Source organism: Papaver somniferum, chromosome 4 (assembly GCF_003573695.1).
Source record: "Papaver somniferum cultivar HN1 chromosome 4, ASM357369v1, whole genome shotgun sequence".
Lineage (NCBI taxonomy): Eukaryota > Viridiplantae > Streptophyta > Magnoliopsida > Ranunculales > Papaveraceae > Papaver > Papaver somniferum.
In genome coordinates, this window is record NC_039361.1 from 127,764,629 (window position 1) to 127,784,600 (window position 19,972).

Sequence of the window (19,972 nt, forward strand, 5' to 3'; positions counted from 1 at the left end):
TACATCATAATCTATATGAGAAATTAAGACATCAGCTGAAGTCAACCACCATTCCCCGCACAAACTATGTTTACGTGCAGCTTTAGCTAAAACATCGGCCACCTTATTACACTCCCTATTAACAAACACACAATACCATACAAAGTTATTGGTACATAAATTTACACACCTCTTAAGAAGAGGGACACTCTTCCAAGGAGACAGAGTAGACTGTTGATGCAGATAAGAACTGATATTCAGATTATCCGTCTCAAATATCACTTGTTTCCACCCATAGTATATAGCTAGTTCTATTGCTTCAGTTAAAGCCCAAGATTCAGCTTTATGCATATTAATAGCTCTTTTCACAGTCCCTTTTCCCATCACATGTTGTCCTGCATGATTTCGAGTTTTTATACCAATACCAGCTAAAAGAGAAGGAGGATTAAAAGCCGCATCAATATTAACTTTAAGCACATCAAAAGGAGGAAGCTTCCAAGTACTATGCACAGAGGATCTAACAGTAATGGAGCGAGAAACATGATCAGAATTAATATCTAAATGATGCTGGGCAATATAGTGGTTAATCTGATGTATGATAGAGTTAGTGTTGGGGTAAGATTACTCTACACCTATGTTTCCAGATATTGTGCAAAATGCAAGCTATGACATGAGTGGTGACATGGGTATTGTAAATGTTAACAAGAGAATTTTAGACTGCAAACTCTGAACCCAAGAAAGAAGAGTTGAACACTGCATCATTGAAGTAAAACCATTGGGAAAGAAATATCTCCAACTATCTTGAGCAAAAGAACAATGAAGCAATAAATGATCCAAATACTCCTTGTTAGCAACACTCCACATGACACAATTCTGATGAGAAAAATCCATATGATGAAAAATTCTGACTTTGACCGGAATTCCATTATGAAGGCCTTTCCATATAAAAATTTGAAACTTATATGGAATTTTTAGTTTCCAAAACTTGAACCAAAAGTGAGGAGACAAATTCAGAGAAGCATTGTCGACGTTCTCTAGCTGACATAGAATTTTATAAGTTGAGGAGGTTGAAAATATACCAGTTGAAGTAAAAGGCCAAACAAGAGAGTCTTTTTGATCTAACTGAAGTGGAATAGTAAGGATGAAGTTCACCTGGGCATCAATAGAAAGTTGTCGCAGAAAAGCAATATTCCATTAATCTGTATGGTTATCTGTGAATTGTGAAACCCATTGATATTTATTTAAATTAAGGTCATTCCAATCTTATAAAGCAGTTGCCATGGAAGGGATACAATTGGCAGTCCAGATGTTGCGTATCGACTTAATTGTTAAGCAAAGTTTGTAATACAAACAAGTAGATCCTACGCGTGTCCTTGTAAGACATAGTCCTTGCCATGCTGGTTCTCCTATAAATACCGCATGTGCTTTCTCGTTGTAAGTTAATAAGAAATGAAAAACTAAGTAACAGAATTGAGAAATGAAATGCTTCCTTTGTTACCACTTTCAAGGTTAGTAAACAGTTTAGTAAACTCGTGTTAAATAATCACTAGTATATATTGTACCGGTATCCTAGTCTTTCCAAATTTATCCTTACCTTGTTCCGGTACAAATATTATTTTATATATCTCTATCTCACATGTAAAATTAGATTGTATCGTACCCATGCATCATTAATAAGAGTGTATGTGGAAAAAACAACTTTAAAAATAGAACGCCTATCTAATGGTACTACAAATTTTTTAAACTCTGCCTATATAATAGATACGGAGCGGGAGTAATATAAAAAAGGATGATTTCTCTTGTTTTTTTGAAAGGAAAAACATGATTTATCCTTCAAGCTATATATCACGACATCACAAATTTTATACCATTAAGATTCTGACTTTGGAGTATGATTTTCATCTTCTGGCCCGCAAATGAGAGTGGCATTTTTCTTTCCTTGAGAGCAGACTCCATGTGGCATTTTTCTTTCCTTGTAGTTGGTGCACTCGATATAAACTAGACTAGAGTCGTGCAATGCAAGTGGCACCCTGTGATTATCCAAATTCAGCCAAGTAACTGAAAAAAAAACAAACATAACAAGTTCAGAATTCTTGTTGTTAGATTCCCATTTTTAACTCTTACTCAGACCGTGGTTGTTCAATATTTAATTCAGTATCGTCTACGAATAAAACCCTATCAAACTCTCCGTCTCTCTAATGGCAAAGATTGATTTTCAAGCAATGGAAATAGATCCCAAGAGTGGATTCTGTTCAGAAACAATAACCTACCATAGTCTCAGACCCATAGTTCCACTTCCACCAGTGAATTCATCTCTCTCTATCTATGACTATGTTTTCTCTCTTTTCCGCAGCATCTCTAATTCCTCTCCAGAAACAACAACTGCGTTAATTGATTCTGAAACCAATACTCGAATATCATATTCTGTTTTGATTCAAAAGATTGAATCGTTATCTCATCATCTAAAATCAGTTGTTGGTTTATCTAAAGGAGACACTGCTTTCATTCTCTCCCCTACATCACTTCAGATACCCATTTTGTATTTCTCTCTTCTTTCCATAGGAGTTGCCATTTCTCCTTCTAATCCTAAGAGTACTATTTCTGAGATTTCTCATCTGATTAGCCTTTCCAAACCTATAATTGCTTTTGCTACGTCGAAAACTGCTCATAAACTCCCTTCAGTGCTTCACCATGGTACAATTCTCCTCGACTCGGCTGATTTTGAGCTCATGATGACCGAAGAGGAGAGAACATTGGTTGATTTAGTAGATAAGGTGAATCAGTTGGATACTGCAGCGGTTCTGTATTCTTCAGGGACTACAGGCAGAGTGAAGGGTGTAATGTTGAGTCATAGAAATTTTACATCACTAGCAGCTGGAATATATGGTTCACAACTGAAAAATAGAGGTATGGGTACTAGTGATGTGGTTGTGCTGTGTACAGTTCCATTGTTTCATGTCTATGGGTTAGTTTGTATCCTAAAAGCAGCGGCAATGGGTGAAACTTTAGTAGTATTAAATCAAGAGAGGAGGTTTGAGGTTGAAAGGTTGATGAAAATAGTGGAGGATTACAAGGTTACGAATTTGGCGGTGGCACCACCTGTTATATTGGCTATGTGCAAGGGGCCAAGAATGGACCACGCTCATGATATGAAATCGTTGACGACAGTTGTTTGTGGTGGAGCTCCTCTGCTAGTGGAGGTCATTTCAAGGTTTAGAGACCGGTATCCCAATCTAGTCGTGGCACAGGTTTACAATACAATATCCCTGAAAATTATAAAAATATTTCAAGTTCAATGGTAGTAATGAGAATCGGAGGTATACCAATAACTACACTCTTATTAGCTTATACATGTTGTTGAATGAAGGCGTATGGACTGACGGAAACAACTGGTGGAGTATTCAGGACATTAGGTGCGGAGGAGAGTCGTAAAATTGGGTCAACGGGCAGGCTTTCATCAAATATGCAAGCGAAGATTGTTGATCCTGAGACTGGCGCTGCTTTGCCTCCTTGTAAACAAGGGGAACTTTGGGTTAAAGGGGAAGCAATTATGAAAGGTATTGTTAAGTGCACAGAAAGTTGAATTTCTTGGAATTTTCTAGCTTAACGTCTTTAAGAGAAGTTGCTCTGGTAGATGCTTAGCTTCTTTGTTTGGGGTTCTTGTATGTAGGCTACGTCGGCGAGGAAAAGGCAACCTTGACAACTTTGGATACAGATGGATGGTTGAAGACGGGTGACCTCTGCTATATCGACAATGAGGGTTACCTATATGTTATAGACAGGTTAAAAGAATTGATCAAGTACAAGGGATATCAGGTATCGAGTCAGTGGTACTATATCTTTCCAAAAATAGTTTAACATTCCAGATAGTATCCGGAGAACAAGTTCATATTTCTTTTTGTCTCTAAGGTGCCATATTATCTCTGCATTCATGTATTCTCTAGGTTGCTCCCGCCGAATTGGAAGAATTGCTTCAATCCCATCCAGATGTTCTTGATGCTGCTGTAATTCCGTAAGCATCATATACCTTCTTAATTCTTGACTTCAAGTAATTTAGCTAGTTATATTTACGTGTTCTACTAACCAAGATCTGAAATACACTGCCTTTGCATCGGTCATGGTGTGAGTTATAGATTATTATGAGTCCCTGGACTGAATGTGAATCACCTTTTAAAATTGTAAAATGTAACAGACTTCCGGAATTGCAGGTATCCAAATGAAGAAGCTGGTCAAGTGCCAATGGCATTTCTTGTGAAGCGACCTCATAGTTCTATTGATGAGCCACAGGTCATGGATTTCATCGCCAAGCAGGTAATTTACATTGATCTTAAACTTCAGATTTATCTGTAAACTTAACTTCTCATACTCACAGATTCACCAAAGTAAAACTAGCTATGTTCCTGCCGCTACGACAATACAGAGCCTTACATACATAGCTAGTTTAGAAAATCAGATGATTGAGCATTTTCCTTACATACATAGCTAGTTTAGAAAATCAGATGATTGAGCATTTTCCAAGACGTCTTGAGGATGATCTTGCTTTTGTGACCCTGGCCTGTCAATGGCCTTCTACGAGCCTTAAATACATGTCAGGCCATGACCAGCTATCTAGAAAAGTAATCGCAGTTATGATGAATAATTGATCAAGGTGGCTGTTTTTATTGTTGGTTTCATTCATGTAATGGTATGTGGTGAATGTAGGTATCGCCGTATAAGAAGATAAGGAAAGTAAAATTCATTGATTGCATACCTAGAAATGCTCCGGGGAAGATATTGAGGAACGAGTTGATCAAGCTTGCACTATCTTCAAGGACTACTAATACAAAAACTGCTGCAAAGTTGTAATCTTTTTGTTTGTTTGTTCTAATACAAGCAATTCTAAGTAGGTTGGTTTCTGATCGGTGAAATAATAAATGGAGGACAAAGAAAATGTAGTCATAACCTTTAAGTCTAAATCTAAGTATTGCGTGTATGGACTAAGAGCATGTTTGTTTTTTTTTGCTGACTCGGGGCCTGGATCTGATTCGATTTGTTTTCTTTTCCGAGTCAGATCTGATTCGTGATCTGAGTCAGACCTAGCCCCTGATTCGGATCTGTTTGAGTCAGGTAATAAAATATTTCTGACTCATGGGAACAAACCACTGACTCATGTTTTTGAGTCAGATGAGTCAGATCTGACTCAAAAAACAAACATATTGAGTCACATCCAGATGAGTCAGGTGATTTCAGTCAGATCTAGGTGAGTCAGATTCAGACGAGTCAGGTGAGTCAGGAGAAAACAAACATGGTCTTGTTAAGAATCATGTTGTCATACTAGAGTAATGTGCATATCTTTGCACATTCATTTTCATTACTCTAGGATATACCGAAGATATTCAATATATATTAGTTTCATTTTCATTACTCTAAGATATACTGAAGATATTCAATATATATTAGTTTTTTAGTTTTCTTCATATTCTGTAATATACTTATTTCCCTTTTTAGCATTGTATATCCTATATATAAGAAGCAGTGCTTCATTGTAACTTACACACCATCAATACATAGAAATCTCGAATCCATGACTATTCTTGTCATGGTATCAGAGCCAGGCCCCTCTCAACGCTGCCCGTGTGTCCGTGGTTTCCGTACCACTCCGTATCCCTGCCAGTGTGCGTCTGTGGTTTCCGTACTACTCCGTATCCCCGTCAGTGTGTGTCCGTGACTTCCGCGCCACTCCGTCAGTGTAGCCCTAGTCTTTGAGGAGGGGTGTTAAATAGTACCACATCGCCTAGGGCATCCTAGGTCTCGCGCTTAATAAGTCTTGGACAATCCTAACCTTGCAAGCCGGTTTTCGAGGTTAGTTAGGCCCGAGGATTCCTAACAGGTCTAAGTCATGCAGCCATGTACGCTTTGTTTCCATCTTTGTTGAGGTTTGAGCACAGTATGCCGAATGGACCAAATAATCTGATTATTGTTGGTTGTCTAGGTTGTTTGGCAACTCAATCTCATTTTACCGTATACACTTCAAAATTCATGGAACTTGTTCCACTGGCATACTAAAAAAAATGAAATCAAAACCACTCTCTCTGGGTGGTCCTGAAGTGAACTTGTTCCACTGGCATACTAAAAAAAATGAAATCAAAACCACTGTCTCTGGCTGGTCCTGAAGTGGTGAGGGTATTGAAAGCAAAGGCATGTGCTTGTAACGGTGTCGTGTACCTATAACCATTAGTCATTCATCGATGGTAACGAATGCTTCTACAGTTGGTTCCAACTAGGGAACCTTTTTTACTAGCTGGTTAGTGGTTTTCGTCCCGGTTTCCCTCCTTGTAACGGAGAAAGAGCAAACAATGATGATTGCTCCAAAGCGTAGTTTCTCTCCAGAGATAAAAATTTGCCATAGCTTACTTCCTCCATCAACCTCATCCCTTTCAATTTCAGACTATGTTTTATCCCTTTTACTCCAACACTACTAGTATTACTTCTGGCTTCTATCCTCGAAGTGTCACCGCACTTACCGACTCTGAAACATGTGATCGAGTTCCATACTCTGACTTCCTTAGCAGCATCAAATCTTTATCGCATTCCCTGAAATCGGTTTATCTAAGGAGACACTACTTCGTTCTCTTACCTACTTTTACTCGTCCAATATCTATATTCACACCGTAAAAGCCTAACGGATAGGTTAATTTTATTTTTTTTCCGGCTCGTCTAAATTGAACTCATTACATCTGACTCAAAAATAATAAAATAGCAAAGTTATTATTTTTATTTTATATTCCAGTCAGACATGTATCCGACGACGAACCAGGTACAAAATGATTACTTGACTCAAATAGCTCCGAATCGAATGTATTAGTCAAGTCGAAAAGACGCAATGGTCACCCTTTGCAAGATCCAAAAATGGCAATATCAAAGCTGCTGCAAATCCTGGTAATAAGATGAGGAAAACCAAGATTTTCTTACCAGAAGTTATGCCAATCATTTGACAAATGATGAGGCTTTAGAAGACGATGTCCTTTCCTTGGATGAGAAAATAAACCATTCTAGCCATATTTCTAGTCCACAGCTTCTTGTCAATGGTGCTTGGAATCAGGTTGGGTAATTTTCCTTGTTAATGGGCAATTTTCCTTCCTTCTATGCAACAACTCTTCCCAGAAGAATTATGATAGTTGAATACGAGCCGACCTCAAGTTTTCAGGTTGAGGTATTGAAAAATTAAAATTCAAGAGGATAATTCAACAATGCAGAGATGACACGTCAGTTAGCCTTGAACACATTCCCCTTGATTATAGTCTTGAAGCTGCAATTAGGAATATTTACATCATGCATGTTAGCATAAAATATGCTAGTAGTAGTAACCTCAGAATAGGTACTACCAATACCACCATGAATATATCCCCAATCATAACTTCTCATAAGCGAGGTAAATTCTCTCATAACGCTAATCCCAATGGTCTTCTAATCTTGCAGCTAGATTGGCCATCCACATCAGCTAGGGTAACCTCCTACGTCTTATGGATTGGCTAATCTAGCAGGTAGATTAGAAGACCATGTCAGTGGGATCACCATCTAGCGCTGCTTGGTTCAGCGCTGAGAAACTCAACCGTTAGATCAGAAAAATTTTTCCCAGCGCTGAATGTTCAGCGTTTTGGTTATTTTTTGAACGCTGAACGGTTTAGCTTTTGAAACTAGCTGCTAGTTGAACTGCGAGCAAATGCTAGGAGAGAGAAGTAGCAGGCACAAGTGTTGACTTTTCTCCCACACTTATTTTTTGATTTGCAACACTTTTTGGCCAATCTAGCAGCTCAATCTAGCCCATAGAGGTTAGCCTAAACGAGGTAAATTCTGATTCCTGAACTGTCATATCATAGATTCTTTCCATGATAATTCTCGATTACTATATTCAACATGATTGTTACGAGTATAATTACTAGTGAATTGCAAATAAAGACTAGCATCAAAGAAGGGTTCACGAACTTTTTGTTGAACTGTTTCAACATCATACTCATCATCACTGTTAACCATTGTTCTAATCCTTCCTGATACTTGTCCACTATTATTTCTTTTCCTAATAAATACTAGTAAGAACACACGTGCGATGCACATGCTTGAATTTGTCTTATTTAACAATATTAAATTTGAAAGCAATGGAATTTTTTGCGTAAAATAAAAATTTATTATAATTTTATAAAAATCAGGTGTATATTTTGAAAGATATGGAGTTTTTAAATATTTTGATCTATTTTAAAAATAATCCAATTTCCGTAAATATGTACATTTTTAAGGTTTTTTTTTTAATCCAGTGTTATTTAATATACATTTCCACCCTTAAGTTTGATTGAAATTACATGATATAATAGAGCTTAGTAATTAAAATGAGCGCAACCCAGCAATTTAGAGGGTCTTCTATCAAAATGACTATTTTCTTTATATATTTTTTTTTGCTTAATCAATCCTGAAAGTTATATACAAAACCAAAATAAACTGAAAGTTATATACAAAACCAAGTCAAGGAAAATTAAGTCAAAACTGAAAGTAATATACAAAACCAAAATAAACTAAAAATTTAAAAAAGAAAAAATAGGTCCATTAACCAGAAATGAACAACAAAGCCCATTTAAATTCTAAGCTTAATAGAATCTGTAGTATATTTTGTCAGGCATTTCCAGTGAAGGGAGAAATCTGGGTTTTGTTGTGTACTTCTGACAAATCCCCCTGCTTAGACCTGCATCCTTCTTAGCCATAACATCTGCTGTGGAATTTATTTCTCTCATGCTATGAACAAATTGAATCCTCCAGAATAGTAATTTTATTCTATGCCATCTTGCTTGAATTATCCGAGGAATCTTCCAAGATGTATAAGCTGTTATTGCTGCATTTGAATCAGATTGAATACAGAGATCAAACCTGTTATTTTCCACTGCCCATTCAGCTGCTCCAATGATTGCCATTATTTCCGCTATGTTGCAATACCCAGACCTCTTGATTCTGCATATATAAACTCTCCATTCTCTCCTCTACATACAAAACCAAAACCTGCTGCTCCTGGATTACCTCTAAAAGCACCATCACAACAGATGAGTATCTGATTAACTTCAGGGAGACAGAATCTCAGTTCAACAATCTCCTGGAGTTTTATTGGTTGCTTCTTAAGCTCAATTTTTTTGAAAATCATGTAGTCATAACTACAATCCCACATGAAACTCCTTATTCTCAATGCACAATCTCTAACATACTGTTTTATTCTCATCTTGATACTACCCAAATTCACTTTTTCATCTTCAAAACATATCATGTTCCTTAAAAACCAAATTTCCATCATTGTTATGGAAGCAGCCAGAATCCACACTTCTTTTACTGCACCACTTTTATGCTTTGAAAAATTCATTATATCTTCATAGGATTTAGGATTGCAAAGTAGAAAAATTCCACCCAGCCTGTAAGGACCCTTAAGCTCGTCAACGCTATTAGACCGGTCAAATGACAAATTAACCGATAACCACTCGATTAGTGTAACTCGAACGTTAATTATTAGAAATTAATCTAACAACGAACTAGATACGAAACTAGTACCGATAGATAGGTCTCGAAAAGTTACGTGGATTAGACTACTCAAACGTGTCATTCAGATACTGGACGAAGAAGATATCATCAGATTTGTTTGAAGGACAAAATAGTTGCTATTGGACCGACTGGGGCTGCCCTTATCAATCTGTTGGGTGTATCGGTAATTTGGCTTGGTCTTATCTAGGCCATATCGAGAATATAAACTCTCGTATTCTCTTACTCATCATTCTTATTTTTCTCTTTCTTCTTCTTTTCTTCTTCTTTCTTCTCTGTTCTTCTTCTTCCTGTTATTTCTCTTTCCCTTCTCTATTTCTCTTCCATCAAGAGTTTAAGAGCCATGCATAGAGTTTTGTTGAGCATAGTTAGTCCATGAAGGTGATGATGTTTTGGTTAATTAAGGAGGAAAGTTTGGGGTTTCTATTGAGATGTTGTAACAGAGAGAAGTAATTTAGGGTTTGTAGTCGATTGAATCTTCGGATTAGTGATTGACAAGAGGAATTCGTGGACTGGGTATGGTGTTATAATAGTTGAATCGAAGTTTGAATTTAATTACAGAGATGAAGGAATTGAGAAGTCAAATTAGGGTTTCTGAGTTTGATTCTGAGACGAATTAGAAGATGAAGTTGAGACTTTAAGTAACAGATTAAAGATGGGTTTGTCGTGGATTAGAGTTTTGATTGAAGCTGAGATGTGCATGCAGTGAAGTTTGGTTCAATTTAAGAGTTAGGGTTTCAGTTGAAATGCTGGGTAATTGATGAGCTTGTGATGAACTACTGATTTGAGTCGAGGTGAAGAAGAGTTTTATTTCAATTGCTTAAACAAGAGTAATTGAAGGTAATTATTATTCTCAGCAAAGTAGTAAAGTGTTTTAGTCTCTTGATTAAGTTATAAATGTAATTAGGTTATGCATGAGCTGATGTGGAAAGAAGTTTGGTTATGAAGTTCAGAAATTAAAGATGAGTTTTGTTGTGACTTGGATATTATGAACTGTTGGTGTTGAAGTTGTTTTAAATAAACTAAATGATTGTTGTTTGATTCTGATGTTGAGAAGGATTGGGTTTGTGTTTGCTGTAAATATTATGGGAAAGGTGTTAGTGGAAATCAAGAAGGTTTAAGATCTTGTTATTGAACTGAGTAGTTACAAATAATGATGAATGAGTTGTGCAGGTGAAATGGAAACTGAAATGGAGAATAAGTTTAGAATTAGAACTGAATTTTGATTGTAGATGGTTGTGTATTGATTGGTATGGCAGTTATAATAGTACTGATGGAGAATATTGCAGTTCTTGTGAATAGTGTTACTGAATTTACAGATTGTGCAGGCAAGAAATTAATGTATGGTTGTTTGACTTAAGAAGTTGCATTTATAGGACTGGTGGTAATGCATCTGAGTTGTTAAGTCATTATGGATGGAAGTTTTCCAAGTTAATATGTTGTTGAGTTGTGGCTACTGGAGCAGATACAATTAAGTTGTTACGGTTGCAATTTCAGTCTAGTGAAGAGATATAATTCTGAGAATGAGCTTAACTGATAATTGGGTGATGTTGACTTGAGGTGAAATTGGAGTTGCAAGTATTGGTTGACAGAGCTGAGATGGTGGTATGTATGAAGTATAGTAGTTGTTCTAGAGAAGGGATGCTAGAAGTTGAAGGCATGGGGTTGTACTGGTGGACTATGTTGGTTGGTTACCATTATTGTTGACTGTTATTGAGTTTGAGTCTGGATGTGTGTTGTTTGAGTTTTCGTCCAACTGATAATGAAGAGAAGTTGAATCTCTGTGAGATATCATTGTTGTTGAGGCTATGAGGATATGGTAGAAGTTTAGTTGAATGTGAAGAAGTTATGGCTTAGTACTGTAATTGCAGGTACAACTTAATTACAATTGTATTGAATTTATAGAACTCGGTTATTATGGATTATTTGTGTAATGATCATCTGAATAGAACCAGGTTAGAGTTATGTCTTGTAGCTACATTAGAGTTCAAACCTATTAGTTATCCCAGTCAGTTCATCTGACTAATTGTTTAGCTGATTCATTGTATCTGACTGAGTTCACTCATTAAAATAGACTTGACCTGGCATGACTCAGTGAATCATGACTAAGTTGGATTATACTTTGACTCGGTTGACCTGTCCTTGACCAGTTGACTAAACCATGGACTTTGACTGATGTTTACCGTTAGCTGACTCAGCTGACCGTTAGGGACCGTTAGTTGACTTAGGTGGACTAGACCTTAGTTATTGGGCATGTTTAGTGGACTTTGGTTTAGGTCTAGTTATCCTATGTTGATATTTTGGACCTTTTGTGGTCCGAATTGACCTTTGGTTTCTTCTACAAGTTGTAGATATTCATAAGACTTAGCTAATGGACTATAGAACCAACCTAATCGTATTAGTAAACCTTAGATATGTTAAAGATAGATAATAAAAAGGTGTAAAGTCATAAATGAGATTAAAACCATTAGATAGAATTGTATGATTCTTGTGTGATCCTTTTGGCTAAACTTTTAGAGTTTTGTATGATTAACAGTTAGTCTATTAACAACGATCGATTCAAAGGACGAACCATTGGATCATGGATCTCGAGGTAGGCGAGGCTTGTCATCAAAAGAGGTGGGAATACATTTGACTCTTTTGTAACCATTGTTGTTTCTTTTACAAAATTTTATGCTTAACAAACTCATGCATTGTCTAGTGTGCATTCCATGTTTTGTTTAAATCGCATTACTATACTTCTGTTGATTTTGTTAATCTTTCCATGGTTTGGAAAGGACTTGTAATGTTTTTTTGTTATATGAATTGTTATGGGAAATACGAATTTCCACTTGTGGTATATAGGATACGCTCCTTCACATTTATATCTACATGAATTCAGCTTTTATGTTTATATCGGTCGACAATTTTCCAGTTCGGAATTGTCGACATCCATATTTACGATTAGGTGTGGATTTGCGAGTTCGGAATTGCACAACCATATTATACATTGTTTGAAGAAGGAGTTTGTCCATATACATGTTTGTTTACTTCTGTGAGGATATGCTCTTTCACATTTATATCTACATGAATTCAGCTTTTATGCTTATATCGGTCGACAGTTTGCGAGTTCGGAATTGTCGACATCCATATTTACGATTAGGTGTGGATTTGCGAGTTCGGAATTGCACAACAATAGTATACATTGTTTGAAGAAAGAGCTTGTCCATATTCGTGTTTGTGTATCTCAGTGACTTGGTCACTATTTAATGTCTGGGAAGAACATTATTGTTTTTCTTAATCTTGTTTATGATTACTTAGAAGTTAAATGTTAATTATTCCCACTTTCAGTTTTCAGAGACAGATCAGAGTTGCACAACGAAATCCACAAGTGTTGACTCCGTTAATTAGTTAACTTCTTCTATGTTTATTATGTTGTTTATTGTATCTGTAAACCAAATGACTATTGTATATGTATCATTTGAGAGAAGTTCATGCATATATATTCTGAGCGGGGTTAGTTTTGGGATAAGTTCTGTAGCAGATTTCTTAATTGATTGTTTAAGTAAATGATTTAGATTCGTAGTGCCTCTTTATTTAGCTAATCTCTTGGATTAATTAGCTTCTAGCTTAGGGGGGGCGCTACACAGCCATTCCAAGATAAGCTGACTAAAATTACACTTCCACAAAATATGCTCTATAATGTCAGTATCTTTCCCACAAATGTAGCACTTTGAAGCTAAGTTAAAACCTTTACCTTGCATTTTCTCATCAGTTGCACATACCCCTTGGACTATTTTCCATATGTTACCGACAGTGGTAGGATGTAGCACTGGATTCCACACATATCTAGCCCAATCCACTTTATTGCATTATTTTCCTTATCAATTCACCAGCTGAAGATACAGTAAACTCACCAGACAATGTACCAACCCAAATTCTTCTATCCTCTTGGCCTGATATTACTGGTAATTCTCCCACCTGAATGTAGTTTAGCATTCTCTGAGTGATTCTCCATTCACCATTCACAATTAAGTCTGTTACCTTCATATTTACATTTTGCATCATATATTCATCTTTAGCAAATAATTCTTTCAGAGGCCTATCTTTGATCCAAGAGTCATTCCACACAGAAATTTGTGTACCAGAACCTATAATCCATCTTATGTGTTGCTTAACATCTTCAATGACCCATTTCAAACCAGGCCATATAGAAGACTTCTTGTAACCTGTAATCCATTCTCCTGTCAAATTAGTGTACTTTGCTCTCATAAATCTTTCCCACCCTGCTTCAGAATTTTTAATTTTCCACACCAATTTCATTAACACTGACTTTTTAACAACTTCAAGTCTTCTTATTCCAAGTCTTCCTTCCTCCATTGGAGAGTATGTTTTTTCCCATTTCAGAGTTACACATTTTCTCTCATATGGATCACCAGTTCATAGAAAATTCCTTATCAACTTTTCACATATTTTCACCACACTTGAAGGCCACTTATATACTGACATATTATAAATTGGAATGCTACTTAATATGGATTTCACAAGAGTTATTCTGTCCATAAAAGAAAGCATTTCACCAATCCAACTTGCCAATCTGTTTTGCAACATTTCTACCACACCCCAAACTGTACTTGACTTCACACTCCCTGGTTTTAAAACAACTCTAAGATACTTGTCAGGCGAAATATACACATTCATTTAATGCTCATTAGCAATTTGTTGCTTCCTTAACTCAGTTACTCCCCAAACAAACAGTTTCCTTTTTTCCTGATTTATCACTTGACTAGAAGATATTTGATAATCTTGTAACAACTTCATCACTTTTTTGTATATTTCTCTTGTGGCTATTAAAGAAAAAAAAACATCATCTTCAAATAAAATATGAGTTGGATGCACACCTCTGTAGTTGACCATTGGTGTAATCTTTCTTTCTTCTACCATTTTAGTAATACTTCTTCTCAAAACATCTTCAATAATCACAAACAAAATTGGTGACAATGGATCACCTTGCCTCAATCCCCTGCTAACTTCAAAAAAACCAACAAGACCACCATTTACTAGCACAAAATTCTAGCTGATATGAACAATTTATGGATCCAATTAACACATATTTGAGAAAATCCAAATCTCTTCATTACTTCAAAAAGAAACTCCCATCTCAGAGAGTCATAGGCTTGAGTAATATCCAGTTTTAAGCCTATATTACCACCTCTCCTTTTTGTATCCAGTTCATTAATCATTTCAGAAGCCAAAAAAAATTGTTCTTGTATACATCTACCTTTTATGAAGGCTCCTTGTTGAACAGAAACAATTTTATCCAACAGTCCATACATTCTTGTTGTCATAATCTTGGTAAAAATTTTAAAACAAAAATTGTTGAGGCCAATGGGCCTGAACTGATTTGGCCTTCTAGCACATTTTACATTTGGCAGAAGAAATAAGAAGTTAGAATTTAGTCCTCTTGGTATATAACCTTTTCTCCAACTGTATTGAATGCCTTTTATCAGATCATCACCTATTATCTCCCAAGCAAATCTATAGAAAAATCCTGGAAAGCCGTCTGGCCCAAGAGCACTATCTGCATCGAGTGAAAAGACAACATCCTTGATTTTTTGAGCCGAAGGGACACCTTCCAACATATTGTTATCTTCTGATGTAACTACTTCAGGTATAGCATAAAAAATCCCATCGGCAAAAGTTACATTTTTAAACTTAAACTTCTCTTCAAAATGTTGTTCTAGGAAATGTGCAAATTGATGTTGATTAGTAATTATTGAATCATTAGCATCCTCCAACTCAGTTATAGCATTTGCAGCTTGTCTATGAAGTACGGAAAAATCTTGTATTAGCAGCACCTTCTTTTAACCACTTCTCTCTAGATTTTTGTTGTAAAATGGATTGATGTTGTTGAGTTAGTATTTCCTGTTTCCCTCTGGACACTACCAAATTATTTAATAAGATAGTATCACTAGGATTCTGGTCTGACATTGTAGTTGCCTTTAAAACCTCCTCCCCTGCCTTTGCCAATTTAACTCTAACATCACCAAAAACAGTCCAGTTCCAATCTTTAATTTTTACCTTCATAATCTTCAACTTCTGCATAAAAACATACATAGGATTACCTCTTACTTCCTCAACCCATATTTCTTTAATCAACCTCTTGAAATCCTCATATTCTAACCATATTTTGAGCACTCTGAATGAAACATTTTTAGGTTTTGGAACATTAACACAAGATCCCATTAAGGGACTGTGATCTGAAACACTTCTCACTCCAACTTTATAGTTCTATCCAGGATATTTCTCAATCCATTTTAGGTTAAACAAAGCTCTATCCAAGGTGCAAACTATCCTTTTACTACCAGCTCTATTATTACACCATGTAAACTGTAAACCAGAACTTGGAGCCTGAATTAGATTACAAACATTCAAATCTTCATGAAAATCCTGCATTGCAACTCTTAAAGGTGTTCTCCCTCCCTTCTTCTCATCCACACTTAAAACTGTATTGAAATCACCAATTAACATCCATGGTAAGTCCATACTACTCACTTGCTCCAATTCCCTCCATAATTATTTTCTATCAGCAGCATGTATACCAGAAACTAAAACACCACCCACATTTACTGTTATCACTTGATTAATAATTGAACAACAGAAGGTTTAGTAATTGAAGCACTCCAAAATAGCCATATATTACATTTTCTCTCATTTGTAGAATTGTGTATTAACTTGTGCTACATTCCATGTAACTTTAAACTCTTACAATCCCTTGAATTCCATTTTATTTTTTGTTCCACCACCCAAACTAAAGTAGGACTTAACTATTTAACTAAACTTCGTAGTTTTTCTTTGGCTCTAGGTCTCCTTAAGCCTCTTCCATTAAGGAAGATTGTCTTCATTTGGAAATAGTGGATTGAGAAGATACAGGACTTCTCGTTCCTTTTTTCTCTTTCACTAAATTCATAGCAGCATTCTGTTTCCTTGTACTAATCAAACTAATAGGTTTAGGCTTTATAATCTTCTTAACTACTTCTTTTACAGCCAACTCATTTTTATTTTCCACAATAACATAATTAACAACATAGGAGCTACTTGATGCAACATCCAATAGTTTGTTCACACTAATAGGAGGAAAATCATCATTCATCAAGTTTTGCAGAATACGAAATTTACCTGAATTTTGAATTTCAGGATTAGTATTTTGAACAAGAAATTAAAATTTTCCACTGGAGGAATAATAGCATCAACTATTTCATCATCACAAAAAGCTTCATTCTCTGCATCCTTTGATTTATTTATTGTTGGAGATTGCAGATATCAAAACCAATAGGCTGAGGTACTGTTCTTTCTTTAATCTTCCAAACCTTTTTGGGAATAGCATAATAAGTATCATTTTCTTCAACTTTTTGTGCTGATTCCTTTCTCATAACTCTACATTCAGTAACCAAGTGACCCACTACCTTACAATGACTGCAAAATTTAGGTAACTTAGGGATCTGTACCTCTTGTTCAAAACTGCCATATTTAGAATTAACAACAACTTGATGAGGAACAGATCTTGCTAAATCCACCTCAACCAAAACATTGGCATAGTAACCCACTTCTCTTTTAAGAGTAGTATCATCAACTTTTATGGCTCTACCAATTGCATCACCCATGGACATAAGCATTTTATCTTTCTAATACTTAATACCTAAACCAGGGAAATTAACCCAAACAAAAGCTGTGGTAGATTTTTGAGCAACAGGATTGAGATTAGGTTCCCATAGTCTTAGTTTAAGCACCTGAGAATTCACCATCCAATACCTATTCCAAATATACTTCATATCAACTTTATTTTCAAGCTTGATAAAGAAAAAACCTTTACCAAGAGGAATTAATTGAAATTTACCTGTAGTGATCCACTGTTTTCTTAACTCTTCTTCAGCAGTTGCAAATTTAAACTTAACAAAATCCAATCTCCCAATTAGGCTAAATTTCCATTCGTTAATACTCTCATCTTTATCTTCATCTGGTATATATAACTAAGGAATTTTATAGAGATTTTCAGTATCAACATTCATCTTTTGTTGATCTGAAGAAAACTTGAAATTACTTGCATCTAAACTCGATCCAGAATTCATTCTGTTCGAAAAGAAGTATTTGAAGATTCACAAAAAACCAGATCCAAAAGTAGTTTCCTTCGATTTCAACATCTTAAAGACGGTACAGTGAAGAACTAGAAATTTAAACACCAATCATTAATGAAAAAATTGAATCACCTGGATTAACGATTTTTATTTTATTTATACTATTATTATTATTAGTATAACACGCACTCGTAATGCGCCTGCCAAACGAAACTAATGCTTTAACAATCTCAAACTGCTGAAAAAGAAAGTGTTAAGACAGATCATCCCGATCCTAAGATGGGACTGACGGGGCTAGAAACTGCAGAAATGGTACATAATACTGTATAAAGACTACCACATACAACATTTCATGTTGATCTCTGATTAGTATTTAATCAATTACTATATTTAGTACTAAATCATTTAGTCATGTTTGTGAAAGAAGTTAGAGAAGATACTTATACTCGATAATCAAATTACTGAACGGTCTACACCATTTAATTTTAAGAAGTCCGAGCGTTCATCTCAGCATCAAGACCCAAGGAGTTTCTTTTCATGACATATTTCAGATTTGCTCTTTAATGGCACTCCCAAAGATCAACATCATTGTGTAAGGATCATGATTAAACCAGACAGTTCCTGGATGATATAAAAGAAGCGGATCCAAAAGAGAACTTCCTGCAATACTCTGATCACATTTTTCAAGGACACCCGATTGTTTAAAGGCATTGTACTGCTAGTATGGAACATGCCAAAGTATAAATATCATAGCAGACCAATGAAGCATAGGATACTGCATAAAAGAAAAAGCATGGAACATATCAACATGTATATTTTGGAGATAAAAAATAGGTTAAAATGATAAATACCTTTTTGTGCCTATCATTTGGGGTCTATACGATACTCTTAAGTGTCATGCCACTACCGACATCAAGCCTACTTACCATACTTATGTTAAAGCTGCAATTGAGTTACGTGTATCACGGTTGAATCACAACATTCAATCTGTTCATAAATTGATTTATTTCTTCGCTAAGTTTAATCAAAATAATTTTGTATCATTCCAAATATTAGGTTCAAATATCAATTTAAATTTTTTTCTAAGGTGAACTACAAATTCATGTCTAAAGATTAATGGACTGCCGACTTTGAATGCCACCCAACATGATTTCACTTTTCTTCATACTACAAAAACATCCTAAAAGCAAAAAAAAATGAGTTTCGTAAGAAATAACTACTTGCTACATTTATATATAAAATCCTACTATAAAAGTTGCCATACTATAAATTGGCATTGCCTTCTACTGTGATTTTATGCCTTAGGCGCCTAGATGTCCAAATGGTTGCTGAAATTGCATCCTTTGTAAGTCTTCCCTTCTCCACTGCTAAAGTTTTTCATGTATTTCCAATAATAGGATGTATGATGGACTACGTTGTATGTGGCCTAGTAGTGCGTCAAAATAAAGCGCAATGGATCCTATGAAAGACCTCACAATGAATTATCATTAAAAGATCATTCAAAAGAAAATTAAAACCCAACGGATTTAAGAGTGTAAAAAGAAATCACACGAAAATGAGTCTCAAATGCTAAGGAAATAGTACATGATAGAATATATAACTCGCAAATGCTAAGACGGTAGCACAAAAATGAGATTCTCCTGACTATGATAAAAGTATATTTGAAATTTCCACAAACAATTAAAGCTCGTATTTAAATTCACACTATAAACGGTATCTCATTTTCATTTACCTGCAGAGTTCATATTGTTACCTAACTTATTCATCTATTCCCTGTCACAGCAACATCTTTTCCATATCAGTTGTTCCTGAATTTTATTAACTTCACTTAATTCATAAGATTTGAAACTTACTAAGAAGAGAAACCCAAAATAAGAATCACCAAAAACAGTTGATTAACCTAAATTTCAATTTTGCTACCCAGTTTATATGGTTTGAAAATCGGTGACTGGTATTCCCAAATTTAAATGAATAATATATAGTTAGGAAGTTGATTAACATGGGTTTAAATTTGATGTTAAGGTTTCAGATGTTTAGTAGGATAAGAAATGGAAAGCAATTGCAATGGTTTCTGAAATTGGGAAGCTAAAAGTCAAATTTTAGGTCAAAAATTTTGAGGTGGAAAGATTGAAATTCCTAAAATTAAAAAAGAATAGGATTCGAAATTGACTAACCTAGGTTTGAATCTGATGTTAGGTCTCAGATTTTACGTAGCCGTTGTTCTTCTTTCATAGTGGAGGCGTTTCAGAAATCATGACGGAGGTTCTCAGAAGTTTTGGCGAAAAACGTTTGAGACAGAGAAAACAAAAGCTGTTTTTCTATTGTTTAGT

The 19,972-nt window shown here is 35.5% G+C and overlaps 2 protein-coding genes across 2 annotated transcripts; one reads left to right on the top strand and one right to left on the bottom strand.

Annotated features, from left to right (window-relative positions):
- The first annotated feature begins 1,972 nt into the window (after positions 1 to 1,972).
- On the top strand, positions 1,973 to 4,959 carry LOC113276544 (4-coumarate--CoA ligase-like 9). The gene is made up of 6 exons (XM_026526164.1): positions 1,973 to 3,227; positions 3,347 to 3,536; positions 3,650 to 3,795; positions 3,924 to 3,991; positions 4,188 to 4,290; positions 4,681 to 4,959. Exons 1-6 carry the CDS (start codon positions 2,178 to 2,180, stop codon positions 4,822 to 4,824), a joined length of 1,701 nt encoding a protein of 566 aa, XP_026381949.1. The 5' UTR covers positions 1,973 to 2,177; the 3' UTR covers positions 4,825 to 4,959.
- An 11,449-nt stretch (positions 4,960 to 16,408) lies between these two features.
- On the bottom strand, positions 16,409 to 17,171 carry LOC113273110. The gene is made up of 2 exons (XM_026522878.1): positions 16,838 to 17,171; positions 16,409 to 16,686 (listed from the first exon to the last, which is right to left on the bottom strand). Exons 1-2 carry the CDS (start codon positions 17,169 to 17,171, stop codon positions 16,409 to 16,411), a joined length of 612 nt encoding a protein of 203 aa, XP_026378663.1.
- Positions 17,172 to 19,972: the final 2,801 nt, after the last annotated feature.

What these genes read in the sequence shown, in the direction of transcription:
- LOC113276544 (XM_026526164.1), top strand. Translation starts at nt 2,178, where the DNA reads ATGGCAAAGATTGATTTTCAAGCAATGGAAATAGATCCCAAGAGTGGA. An exon ending in CCAATCTAGTCGTGGCACAG is followed by an intron (nt 3,228 to 3,346) that starts GTTTACAATACA and finishes TGTTGAATGAAG; the next exon opens with GCGTATGGACTGACGGAAAC. An exon ending in AGGGGAAGCAATTATGAAAG is followed by an intron (nt 3,537 to 3,649) that starts GTATTGTTAAGT and finishes TCTTGTATGTAG; the next exon opens with GCTACGTCGGCGAGGAAAAG.
- LOC113273110 (XM_026522878.1), bottom strand. Translation starts at nt 17,171, where the DNA reads ATGGGTGATGCAATTGGTAGAGCCATAAAAGTTGATGATACTACTCTT. An exon ending in AACAGTACCTCAGCCTATTG is followed by an intron (nt 16,687 to 16,837) that starts GTTTTGATATCT and finishes TTCAAAATTCAG; the next exon opens with GTAAATTTCGTATTCTGCAA.